The sequence below is a fragment of the Arvicanthis niloticus genome, chromosome 7 (assembly GCF_011762505.2).
Source record: "Arvicanthis niloticus isolate mArvNil1 chromosome 7, mArvNil1.pat.X, whole genome shotgun sequence".
Lineage (NCBI taxonomy): Eukaryota > Metazoa > Chordata > Mammalia > Rodentia > Muridae > Arvicanthis > Arvicanthis niloticus.
The window spans coordinates 9,141,187-9,155,397 of NC_047664.1; the positions used below are offsets into that span (position 1 = coordinate 9,141,187).

The 14,211-nt window shown below is 37.5% G+C and overlaps 1 protein-coding gene across 1 annotated transcript in view; it reads left to right on the forward strand.

Annotated features, from left to right (window-relative positions):
• Window positions 1-14,211, forward strand: part of Bmp5 (bone morphogenetic protein 5) — a 134,168-nt gene that overhangs the window by 95,800 nt on the left and 24,157 nt on the right. Inside the window, exon 4 of the mRNA XM_034508958.2 lies at window positions 12,653-12,847. Within this exon, the coding sequence (XP_034364849.1) occupies window positions 12,653-12,847 (195 nt within the window). The remainder of the gene's footprint in view (window positions 1-12,652; window positions 12,848-14,211) is intronic.

The window sequence follows — 14,211 nt, forward strand, 5'->3', positions numbered from 1 at the left end:
GTTGAACCAGCATCATTTGTTAAAAATGCTGTTTTTTTTTCCCACTGGATGGTTTTGGCTCCTTTGTCAAAGATCAAGTGACCAGAGTTGTGTGGGTTCATTTCTGGGTCTTCTATTCTATTCCATTGATCCTCCTGTTTGTCTCAATACCATGCAGTTTGTATCACTATTGCTTTGTAGTACAGCTTGAAGTCAGGAATGGTGATTCCCCCAGAAGTTTTTTATTGTTGAGAATAGTTCTCACTATCCTGGGTTTTTTTTGTTATTCCAAATGAATTTGAGAATTGCACTTTCTATCTATGTGAAGAATGGAGTAGGAATTTTGATGGAGATTGCATTAAATCTGTAGATTGCTCTTGGCAAGATAGCCATTTTTACTATATTAATCCTTCCAATCCATGAGCATGGAGATTTTTCCATCTTCTGAGATCTGCTTAGATTTCTTTCTTCAGGACTTGAGGTTCTTGTCATACAGATCTTTTGCTTGCTTGGTTAGATTCACACCAAGGTATTTTATATTATTTGTGACTATTGTGAAGGGTGTCATTTCCCTAATTTCTTTCTCAGCCTATTTATCTTTCAAGTAGAGAAAGTCTACTGATTTGTTCGAGTTAATTTTATTTCCAGTCACTTTGCTAAAGTTGTTTATCAGGTTTAGGAGTTCTCTGGTGGAAGTTTTAGGGTCACTTAAGTATACTATCATATCATTTGCAAATAGTGAAATTTTGACTTCTTCCTTTCCAATTTGTATCCTTTTGACCTCCTTTTGCTGCCTAATTGCTCTGTTAGGACTTTCAATACTATATTGAATAGATAGGGAGAGAGTGAGCAGCCTTGTCTAGTCCCTGATTTTAGTGGGATTGCTTCGAGTTTCTCTCCATTTCGTTTGATGTTGGCTACTGGTTTGCTGTATATTGCTTTTACTATGTTTAGGTATGGGCCTTGGATTCATGGTCTTTCCAAGACTTTTATCATGAAAAGGTGTTGAATTTTGTCAAATGCTTTCTCAGCATCTAGTGATATGATCATGTGTTTTTTTTTTCTTTGAGTTTGTTTATATAGTGGATTACATTGATGAATTTCCTTATATTGAATCATCCCTGCATTTCTGGGATAAAGCCTACTTGATCATGACGGATAATTGTTTTGATGTGTTCTTAGATTCTGTTTTCCAGAATTTTTTGTTTTATTTTTGCATCGCTATTCATAAGGGAGATTGGTCTGAAGTTCTCTTTCTTTGGTGGGTCTTTGTGTGGTTTAGGTATGAGAGTAATTGTGGCTGCATAGAATGAATTGGGTAGTGTTCCTTCTGTTTCTATTTTTTGGAACAGTTTATAGAGAATTGGTATTAAGTCTTCTTTGAAGGTCTGATAGAACTCTGTACTAAAACTGTCTGGTCCTGGATTTTTTTGTGTGTGTGGGGAGACTTTTTAAATTATTATTATTTATTGGATATTATATTTACATTTCAGATTTTATCCCCTTACCCCGATTCCCCCTACCACCCAGGAACCTCCTAACCCGTCCCCCCCTCCTCATGCTTCTATGAGGATGTGGCCCCACCTACAACCCCCCACTCCCACCTCCCCACCCTCAAATTCCCCCCACTCAGTGTTCAGTTTTCATGGGACTGAGGATCTCCTCTCTGGTGGGGAGACTTTTAATGACTGCTTCTATTTCTTTCAGGGTTATGGGATTGTTTAGATGGTTTATCTGGGTCTGATTTAACTTTGGCAACTGGTATTTGTCTAGAAAATTGTCCATTTCATCCAGATTTTCAATTTTGTTGAGTATAAGCTCTTGTAGTAGGATCTGATGATTTTTTGAATTACTCAGTTTCTGTTGTTATGTCACCCTTTTCAGTTCTGATTTTATTAATTTGGATACTGTCTCTCTGCCCTCTGATTAGTCTGGCTAAGGGTTTATCTATCTTGTTGATTTTCTCAAAAAACAGCTCATGGTTTTATTGATTGTTCGTATAGTTCTTCTTGTTTCTACTTGGTTGATTTCAGCCCTGAGTTTGATTATTTCCTACTGTCTACTCTTCTTTAGTGTGTTTGCTTCTTTTTGTTCTAGAGCTTTCAGGTGTGCTGTCAAGCTGCTAGTGTATGCTCTCTCCAGTTTCTTTTTGTAAGCACTTAGAGCTATGAGTTTTCCTCTTAGCACTGCTTTTCATTGTGTCCCATAAGTTTTGGTATGATGTGTCTTGATTTTCATTAAATTCTAAAAAGTCTTTAATTTCTTTCTTTATTTCATTCCTGATCACATTATTATTGAGTAGAGTGTTGTTCAGTTTCCATGTGAATGTGAGCTTTTCATTGTTTTTGTTGTTATTGAAGTCCAGTCTTAGTACATGGTGATCTGATAGGATGCATGGGATTATTTCAATTTTCTTGTATCTGTTGAGGCCTGTTTATATGATCTATTTTGGAGAAGGTACCATGAGGTGCTGTGAAAAAGGTGTATTCTTTTGTTTTAGGATGAAATGTTCTATAGATATCTGTTAAATCCATTTGGTTCATAACTTCTGTTAGTTTCACTGTATCTCTGTTTAGTTTGTTTCCATGTTGTGTCCATTGCTAAGAGTGGGGTGTTGAAGTCTCCCACTATTATTGTGTGAGGTGCAATGTGTGCTTTGAGCTTTATTTAGTAAGGTTTCTTTTATGAAAGTGGGTGCTCTTGCACTTGGCACATAGATGTTCAGAACTGAGAGTTCATGTTGGTTGACTTTTCCTTTGACGAGTATGAAATGTCCTTCTTTAATCTTTTTGATAGCTTTAAGTTGAGAGTCAATTTTATTCGATATTAGAATGGCTACTCCAGCTTGTTTCATAGGACCAGTTGCTTGAAAAATTGTTTTCCAGGCTTTTACTCTAAGGTAGTGTCTGTCTTTGTCACTGAGGTGGGTTTCCTGTATGCAGCAAAATGCTGGGTCCTGTTTACATATCCAGTCTGTTAGTCTACGTCTTTTTATTTGGGAATTGAGTCCATTGATGTTAAGAGAGATTAAGGAGAGGAGATTGTTGCTTCCTGTTATTTTTGTTACTAGTGGTGGCATTGTTTGTGTGGCTATCTTCTTTTGGATTTGTTAGAAGATGATTACTTTCTTGCTCTTTCTAGGGTATAATTTCCCTTCTTGTATTGCAGCTTTCCCACTTTTTTCCTTTGTAGTGCTGGGTTTGTGGAAAGATATTCTGTAAATTTGGTTTTGTCATGGAATATCTTGGTTTCTCTGTCTATGGTAATTGAGAGTTTTGCTGGGTATAGTAGCCTGGGCTGGCATTTGTGTTCTCTTAGGGTCTATATCACATCTGTCCAGCATCTTCTAGCTTTTATAGTATGTGGTGAGAAGTCTGGTGTAATTCTGATAGGTCTACCTTTATATGTTACTTGGCCTTTTTCCCTTACTGCATTTAATACTCTTTCTTTGTCTTGTGCATTTGGTGTTTTGATTATTATGTGACGGGAGGTACTTCTTTTCTGGTCTAGTCTATTTGGAGTTTTGTAGGCTTCCTGTATGTTTCTGGGCATCTTGTTTTTTATGTTAGGAAAGTTTTCTCCTATAATGTTTTTGAAGATATGTGTTGTGCCCCAGTCGTCCAGCAAGGAAGACTCGAACAACTGGATCCTTCTCATCAGCCTTTATTGCAGAAGTGCTCTTATAGTTTTCAGGAGGAAACCTCGAGTGCCCAGGGCGAGCTGCTTATATACCCTCAGCCCTGGGCGGGGGGCGGGGGGGGGGAAGTGCGTGGAGGTGTGCAATTGGTCAGAATTGCAGTGCCTCATTAGCATACCACATTAGCATACCCCGCCCGGGAGGGGGTGATTGGTCAGGATCGTGGTACCCCATTAGCATACCCCATTCCGGAGGGGTTTGGCACCAAACTGAGTTGACGCATGTGCAGTGCACTATTTACTAGTAGCTGATACCAGAGGCCGAGGCCAGCGCCATCTTGACCGGCCGAGTTGGGTCAGCGGCCTACAGATATGTATTAGCCCTTTAAGTTGGGAATCTTCACTCTCATCTATACCTATTATCCTTAGATTTGGTCTCATTGTGCCCTGAATTTCCTGGATATTTTGTGTTAAGGATTTTTTGCATTTTGCATTCTCTTTGACAGTTGTGTCAATATTTTCTATGGTATCTTCTGCACCTGAGATTCTCTCTTCTATCTCTTGTATTCTGTTGGTGATGATTGAATCTATGAATCCTGATTTGTTTTCTAGGTTTTCTATCTCCAGGGCAGTTTCCCTTTGTGATTTCTTTATTGTTTCTACTTCCATTTTTATGTCCTGAATGGTTTTGTTCAATTCCTTCACATGTTTGGTTGTGTTCTCTTGCAATTCTTTAAGGGATTTTTGTGCTTCCTCTTTAAGGGCTTCTACCTGTTTACCTGTGTTCTCCTCAAATTCTTTGAGAGTGTTATTCATGTCCTTCTTAAAGTCCTCTATCCTCATCATTATAAGTGATTTTAAATATGAATCTTACTTTCCTAGTGATATGGGGAAATCAGGACTTTCTTGTGTGGGAGAACTAGGTTCTGATGGTGCTAAGTACCCTGGGTTGCTTATGCTTATGTTCTTGTGCTTGCCTTTCACCATCTGGATCTTCTTAGTGTACCTGCCCTGTCTCTGACTGAAGCCTGTCTTTCCAATTATTTTGGTTGTGTCAGAACTGTGTGGTGTGGGTATTGCTGCTGGGGATAAAACTGAAGCCCAAAATCTACTCAGTGCTTGGGCCCAGACTTGAATGAACCAGTGCTCCAGGCTAGGAGTAAATTCCTGGGTCCTAGTGGGTCCCAGTTACTCCCTGTTTGGGTAGGGTGTTGCTGTCTATTTATCTAAGATACTGCTGGGGTTAGAGCTCCTGGGAGTCCCGTCTCTTCTGGGTTTTGTGAGATTGGGTGCAGAGCTGAAGTTGTGCTCAGTGCTTGGGCGCAGACCGGAAGGGTGCTCCTATATTTTTAATACATTAATTACTGTTGTTCATAACATAAGTATTTTATTAAACATCAGCTGAGTTTATTCTTCACAAATGGCATCCTTTTGTCTCTAGAAGCCTTTACTGGAAGGCTGCCACATTTTTTTGGGAGCCTTCAACCCTCTTCACCTCTCCCCTCTTTTCCTCACATGTGGGAGAGCACATGTGTATCTAAACTTGAACAACTCCTTGCAACCAAATTCTTTGCCTCCCGTTATCCTCTCATTGCATCTCTGCCCTGCCCAGTACATAGCTTTACCAGGGTATTTTACGAGGCAGCTATTTTCTCCTTTGCATTATCTCTTGCATTAGTAGAGAACTGCTAATGTCTTCTGATTGCAGGTCTGTTAACCTAGAGAGCTCCTCTCATTCTTTGAAGTCTCTGCTGACTCTGATTCTGATACAGAAGACCATTTTAGACCTTATTTTGTTGCTGCCATCCCTCTCACACAGGGAGAATATATTTTCTTTACTGTGTCACTCTGCTAACCAAGTCCCAAACACTAGCTCTTAGTGTTTTACAGACACTTGGATTTAGAAGGCTTGTTATATTTTCTCTTTGTTTCTAGGATTAGAGATGAATTGACTGTAGTCGAGCTAGAAACAACTCTGACTTACAGGCTCAAAAGTCACTTCTTTAGTACCTTGCTCCAAATAGCTCACTCCTCCCTCTTCCTCTTATTGAAAGTAAATGCTTTTTTTTTTCTCACATAATATATCCTGATTATGGTTTCCTTTACCTCTACTCCAAATTCTTTTCCATCTCCTCTCCTATCCAGATCCACACCCTTTCTGTCTCTCATTAGAAAACAAATGGGTTTCTAAGGGATACTAATAAAATAAATTAAAATAAGATAAAACAAAAAATAACACATTGGAATGGGACAAAACAAACAACCAGAAGTAAGAAAGCTCAAGAGAAGGCATGAGAAACAGAGGCACACTCAGGAATCCCATAAAAACTGGAAGCCATAATAAATATGCAAATATATACTACCATGTAAAAAGAGATAAAAGAAAATATGTAAGTAAAATCACATTTTTTTTTTCAAGAGGAAAAGCCCTGACATGACATTAAGAGACACTATGACATTTGGAGACAGGAGCCTCCAAAGATGCTTCTGAGTTTGTCTTCTGTTAGCCATCTACAGCTGGACATGCACCCTGCATTTTAGAGTAGGTTGTTTTGCCTAGTGTATCTCCCTTGAATGAAACTAAAATTTTTATTTGCTAGTGGTTATCAGTTGGACATTGCTTCTGGGTTAGGGATAGGGACATGTGTTTTCTTCTCCTTTCAGCTCTAGAACCCCATCTGGTACAGACCCCTGCAGGCAGTGTGCTTGCTGTTTCAATCTCTGTGAATTCATATGTAATCCAATTATGTTGATTTAGAGAGCCTTGTTTCCTTGGTCTTCTCCATCCCCCTGGCTCTTACACTTTTTTTTGTCTCTTCTGTAGGGATCTCTGCACTCCAAAGGGAAGGGTTTGATGGAGACATCCTGTTTAAGGTTGAATGTTCCAAGGTCTCTTTCTCTGCTGTGTGGGTCTTTGTATTGCATCTGTTGCAGGAGGAAGCTTCTTTGATGATGACTGAATAAGACACTGATTTATGAGTATAGCAGAATGTTATTAGGTGTCCTCCCCAACCACTTTTAAATAGTGGTTTTAATCTAGGTCCCTGGGCTATCTAGTCTCAGGTTCTTGGTTACCTAAGTAGTGTTAAGTATGGGTTTGAGTGGGCCTTAAGTTAAATCAGATATTGGCTGGTTATTCTCACAGTTTTGTAATGTCATTTCACTAATGTATCTTGCAGGCAGGAGACCATTGTAGATCGAGGGGTTTGTAGCTAGGTTGGTGTTTATGTTCTACCTTTGAAAGTGTGCCTTCCTGTCCAAAGATGCTAGAACTCTGGGGCAAAGCCTCTATATAGGCACCAGGTCAACTTCTACATGTGGGCAACATCCTACGTTTTTTGGGGATTCCAAACACTAACTAACTAACTAACTAACTAGCTAGCTAGCTAGCTAGCTAGCTAACTAACTAACTAACTAAAGTTGATAGAACCAAAACTTGGTACTGGAAGCTTCATTTGGTGACAAAATATGTCCAGCTGGGGTTCTGTCTCCCATTATTTGGTGATTTTATTTAGATTGCTTTCATATATGTGTATATTTTAGGAAGCTTCTATACAGTAATATGTTTCCATATCCCTGAAATGGCTCTCATTTTTAGCTGTTTCTCCCCATATACCATCCTTCATCTGCCTCTTACTTCTCCACTTGATCCTCCCACTCCAGCCCCTGTCCCACTCATTCATAACTATGTATTCTATTTCTTTTCCTAGGGAGATTTATTCGTCTTTTCTAGTCCCTCACTCTATACTCAACATCTATGGTTCTATGTATTCTAGCTTGATTATCATTGATTTGACAGCTAATATTCATATATGTTGCATGAAATATAAATAGACACCATCCCACACTAGCGCTGGCTATTCTCTGGCCCCAGTGATCTTACCACCTCCATGTCTAGCCCCATGCAGAGACTGTCCATCTCAGGACTCTATTGCTGTGGATTCTGCCCACATTCCCAGCCCTGGTAAGGTCAAAACTCTAAAGGCTTGTAATTTATCAGTCAGACTTATATTAGTAAATTCTCAACCCAATAAACACCCATGCAATGAACTCAAAACTCAATTGATATAAACACAAGTTACACATCTAGATGGAGCAAATGCACCCCAATTATTATTTAATCATCTATCTAAGAAATTCCCAATACTTATGGCTCCCAGGACTATGTGGTTCTGGTTCCTTTTCCTCTCTTATAGGTCCCATCTTTTCTCCTCCTCTCCTTCCCTTCTTCCCTCTCCCTCTGTCCTCTCTATACTCCTTTCCAAAATTCTCAGCCCGCCTTCTTTTCTACTACCCAATCACAGGCTCTCATCTCATCTTGTGCCCGCCCTCACTTGCAAAGAGATAGTTATCCACACATATATAAGAAAAAGCATACAACAATTGTCCTTCTGGTTCTGGGTTACCTCATTCAGGATGATATTTTTAAGTTCTATCAATTGTCCTGCAAATTTCATGATTTCATTTTTTTAAGGACTGAGTAACACTCCATTGTGTAAATCTACCACATTTTCTTTACACATTTATTTGCTGAGGGACATCTAGCTTGCATCCCATGTCTGACTAATATAAATAGAGCAGCAGTGAATGTAGTTGACCAAGTGTCTATGTGGTAAGACGACGTGTACTTTGGGTATATTCCCAAGAGTGGTATAGATGGATCTTGAAGTAGATCAATTCCTATCTTCCCGAGAGGCTACGACTGACTGGCTGTACAAATTTGCACCACCACCAATAATGGACGGATGCTCCCCTTTCTCTTCATCCTCACCAACATGAGCTTTCATTCGTGTTGTTGACCTTAGCCATTCTGTCAAGCGTAAGATGGAATCTCAAGTAATTTTGCTTCTTCTTATCCTGGTGGCTAAAGATATTGAACGTTTTAAAAATGTTTCTTAGCCATTTGAATTTCCTCATTTAGATTTCCATTTAGTTATTTACCCCATTTTTACATTGGTTTATTTGTTTTCTTGCTATATAGTTTGATGAGTTATTTATATAATTTGGATATTATTCCTCTATCATATATGTAGTTGGTAAAATTTTTTTCCTATTCTGTAGGTTGTTGCTTTGTTCAAATGTATCCCTGTTTGACTTAACCTGTTAAGTTCTTCTTACATATCATTCTACTGCATGATATGTATGAATCTTAATGTACCTAACTGTGAATTCAGGCTAATATCTTTACCATCTCTATATTAACGGTCATTTAATTTCACATCCAAATTGAATTTCCATTACATATTCAGCCTGTTTTTCAGTTGTTGTGTTTATTTTTCTAACTTGGAAATAACTACAAACAAGGACAGCTTTGAAGAGCTTTGGTAATGTAAAAACACAGTTTTCCTAATTGAAAATGGTTTAGGCTTCATCTATTTCATATTTTCAATACCTAACATATAGTATACATTTAATCATAAAATGAAAAATGATGAAATATATTTTAAATTTTTTTACCATCTGTATTATATGTAATATATTCTATGATCCTTTCTGCACTTTTAATAAAAACAGCTGACAAATCATTCAAAAGGTTCAACCAACATAATCAATGTAGGTATATTTTAACTAGAGGAGTAGATCAAACAGATAATGCTTTTATAATATAGTTCAAGACCAAGAGTAACTGAGTAAGCATGAATTTACAAAATATTATTTCTTACTTTGTTGCTGAAGTAAATAAGATATCAAAAAGAAATCTAGTAATATCAAAGTTATTTTAAAGGGAATTAACATTGATTTGAAGAAATACTTTGTTTCATATACATCATCCTCCTTTGCAAATCCCAAGAAAATTGCTATTTGTAACACACATCTTTACAATTTTCAGAACATAAATCTTTAAAGTAGCATTATTTCACTATAGCAAAAAACAAAAATACTGAGAATCTTTGGAATTTAAAAAAAAAGAAAGAAACGTTGCAAACTGAAGGATACTTGGTGTGTGTGGTTAAGTGCTTTTTTTAATTATAACAACCAATGCATATTGCAATCACTAGAAAACCAGTTTTTTCCACTGTGAAATCCTTACAATAACCTGTTTCAGAATCAGAAAAATCATATATTAAAAATGGTCCCTGCAGTCATCAACATACACAAGTAAAGTCTAGCTACTGTTAAATTAACACTTCGTTAAAATATCAAAGTAAAAGTTTCAACAAATACTTTTTTATGTTATATTTCAAAACAGGACAAAAAAATGAAGAACAGATTGCCAGTTCTATTCCACAGCAGTCAAGTTTCTCAGTTTGCATTTTCTTTTCTTTTGCCGAGCTCTCTGTTGCTGGAAACTCTTAAACCGATTTCAAGGGCTACACCTGAATAAACACGTTGTAAAAGTGTTTATGTATTGAAGTGGGTCAGTTCAAGGTATGGTATTTGGCTGGAACTTCTAATTTCTCTTTTTACAGCACAAGGGCTGCCAGAAGGAGGAAGTCTGAGCTGAATTAATACATTTGTTACAGTGGAAGTAAAATGGAAACTACTCTAACCACAAATCAAACTGCCTCTTTCATTTATGCCAATGATAAAGTTTTTCTAAGAAGTATATACACTCTGGCACAGAGCCACCATAAGTTTGCATTTGAAAGGAAAACTTGTATGCTTATTTGTTTAAGGTTTACTGCTTGGGTTATTTGTAAGCCCTTTCCTGGTAGGACTGACTGCAGAGGGGCTTGTGAGGCAGATGCCCATTTTTGTTCTTGTAGGCAACTTTTCTCTGCTATAGGACATTTGTTGGCGATACCCATGTTGCTTGGATTGGTGCAAACTTTCTTTTAACAACTAGCATCGCAACATGTGAAGGACTTCTGTGTCCCTTACAACAGCTGCATGAACTCTTGCAACACACACTTATTTTCTGATGGTAGAAAGTCTCTGAACAATTCACGTGCACAGAAAACTTGTTTACGCTGCCAAAATACACTCTGTTAAAAACAAGGGCTTATTTGGTTAAATGACACTGATGCCATCTTAGGGATTTGCCTCCCTTTTCTTTATTTTCTGGTTAATTTGGTCTTGTAGTGGACCTGGTAGTGAGGTTGCTTCATAGTTTTGGCTGGATAAATATTTTAAGAGAACCTGCACATTTCTCAAGGGGCAAGCCAGAGTCAATCATGCACATATTTCAAGCCATGTTATATATTACCCTTACAGGGTCAGTAACTTCATATCTAGACTAGTAACTGCAATAAGTCTGAGTAATTTCCATATAAAGTTACAGCAGAAAACTAAATAGCTCACCATTTCTTTGCGTGATTTCCATGGAACTAGAAACCAATCAATGGTTTTCTTTGCGTATGTAGGTATAGAATATATATTGACTATATCTTATCTTCTATTATATAGATATTTTATACATCATCTAGTTATATATTGTATAAACATAATTTAAAGTGACAATTACTTTAAATTGGGAGCATAGCAGTAACTAACTCCTATAGTGTTTGTGAAACCATATTTAAATAATGCATAGGAAGCATCCAGAAAATTATATAATATATTCAGAGGAAGGACTCCAAACATTCTGGTACAATTACAAATATTATTGATACTCTATAGGAAAGGCAGTTTAAGTCACCTTAGTTTCTAGAACCTAGGACACACTGACTTGTAATATACTCTGGTTTCTTCTTCTTTCTTTGGTGTGCAGCCACATATACAGCTTAACAAGAGTCTAAGATGTAAACTAAGTACAAATTAAGCAAGCATTGATAAGCTCACATAGAGCTTCCTTCTGTGTATTGAAAGTCACCAGACTTCATTTGAGTCTTCTGAAATCTCAGGCAACTTTCAGTTTATGGAAAGTTGGTGGGAGAGGAATTTAGAAAGTTCCACATTACTGAGGCCAGCTCTCCAGCACTGCCCAGGTGAGATGCAGGGCTGCTTTCCCGAGTGCCTGTCCAGTCTCTCACCTGGGAAAAGTGGGAGAACACACCCTGGTGGTGTGGGTGTAGGAAGGATGGCAGGTTGACCAACTCAGCTATCACCTTTGCCTAGATCCAGGGCTTTGAGTTGACCCACCCCAACATCTGCTCCATCTACTAACTGCTCAAGCATGTGAAGAAGCCTCTCTTGCAGATCCAAAGCTGCAGGATCTCCATGACATAGGTCAGCAACAGGACATCCAAGAAGAGTCCTGTGAAGATGTACTATTGATGATGAACCAAACCAATGACTCATTGCAATAAAGATTTGCAAGATGTGTGGATAAAGGGCATACTATGTGACACACAGTGACACACAACAGCATACACATCGAGATGTCTATCTATCTATCTATCTATCTATCTATCTATCTATCTATCTATCTAGTTTTCTTTTGGTGGGGAGGTTGTAAAGTTGGAGGGTGGGTATGAAGCAATGGGGAGATAAGTGAAATTGAGGTGCATGATGTGGAGAATTAATAAAAAGCTAAAAAATCCACATTTGTTCAAATATATTTTACAATGAGAATGGAGTTCACAACAGACTGTATTTCCGGAATGACAGGAAGAATGTTAATGGCAAACAACTTTGGGAAGTTTCCTGACATGGCCAGAATTGAGGGGGGAAATGCTAGCTGTACTGATTTACCCTAGAAAGGCTGAAACTGGCTGAAAGAAGTAGAAATCTCCTTTAGGCATTCAATCTTTATCATTTAGAGGAAAAAAAAAAAAAAACTATATACGCCTTTAATGCAGAAAGACCCAGAGTTGACTTTGGAAACTATATTTGATGCGTACATTTTTAGGCTGATGGGTAAACAAATCTATCACTTTCCTTGAATTATGAAAAAGTGTCAGTGAATGAGAGAAGCCATGGGATATCACCCGTGTGTTCTATGCTGTGGTGAAGGGACAAGACAGACAAATCTGCCTAAATATTTATTTAATCATAAATATCAAGGTTTATGAGAATCCAATCCTTAGTTTATAAAGTCTGTAAAGAAAACATTCTGATAATGCTAAAATTGTTTTCTCCTTTTCAAAGTACCACAGAGCTCATTCAGACTACTTTATCTTTCTCATAAACCACATGTTTATATATTATGTTCTAGGACGCAGTATCAACGTAAAATCTGCTGGTCTTGTGGGAAGACATGGGCCTCAGTCAAAACAGCCGTTCATGGTGGCCTTCTTCAAGGCAAGTGAGGTACTTCTTCGATCTGTGAGAGCAGCCAGCAAACGGAAAAATCAAAACCGTAATAAATCCAGCTCTCATCAGGACACCTCCAGGATGCCCAGTGCTGGAGGTAAGATAGAATGAGTATGACAGTTGTGCTCTGAGAATTATTGGGTCATATGTTGCAAGTCAAGTTGCCACAATAAATTTGCCAGCTGCATATACCTTCATTTGGTACATTAAATCATCTAAGTGATGTTTCTAGCATCCCCAGAATGTTTCACCAGTGAATCACTCAGTAATTCATTTAAAAATAACCATGATGTGCTTTCATGTGTTGAAAGATTCCATTCAAATTAAAATCAAACTGGCAGTAATAAAGTTATGAAATGGCTAAGTCAACAAAGTCTACCCAAAATGAAATGACACAGTTAGCAGGCTGACTTCCTCAAGGAATGCCCAACCAGGTGACCATAGCACACAGTTCTTTCTTCAGTGTTTAGGTGTGAATCATGTAGTTCTTTCTAGAAGCAGGAACAGGGCAGACTGTCAGACAGCCAGGATGTGTTTGAATGGAATCTTTCAACACATGAAGGCGCATTATTATTGGGTAGGCTGATACCCGAACTATCCAATCTCATGCATACATAAAACTTTTCAGCAAAACATTACAGATGTGCAGCTGATATTAATCTACTTTGATTTTTAATTTAATCTGCTTTCAGTTGAAAGAGGAGATAAAAGCATCACTGATTGGAAAGTAGGCAATTGCCTGTGACTTAACTACATACTTTATGTCAAGAAGGACCTTGGTTACTCTAGGCTACAAGAATGTTATATATGAGGCGAAATTGATGCCTACATTATTAAAAGAATCTATTTCCATCTATGAAAAAATAGATTTGGAGGTTGACTAATCCTAGCACATGTTTACTGATGTATATAATTTTATGTTTACAGCCAACATATATGTACAGAACTTTGCAAGGCACAACAGATGAGCAGATGCATAGAATAGCTGTGACTCTCACCAACAGTATTTCAGCAAATTAGGAATCTAATATTTTTTTAAATCTTCATTTTTTGAGGTTACTTCAATGTAACAAATCTCCTAGAACTAGAGATTCTGAAAAGGTGGAATTAATTCGTCTTCCTAAAGTGTAGTTGCCAGATTAATCATGTTGGGCAGAAGTTCGTTTGGTATGTCTAGAAACAGAAGCAATAGGAAAGAATTATATACAGTACTACATTTTGCTGAATTAAATGCTACATCTATAAAATGAATCTTTCAAAGAGAGTTCTATTGATCAATAATGGTAGTTTTATACTACTTTGTTAAATACCCTCACAAAATATTTAGTTTGGCAAAAACTATAGTCTCTAAATATGAAAATGGAGAAAAATAATCTAAGCCCCCTTTTCTTGCAAATACTACCTTGTTATAGTGATTATATATATATTTTTTTTTTCAGATAGAAAGTTTCTAAATTTGAC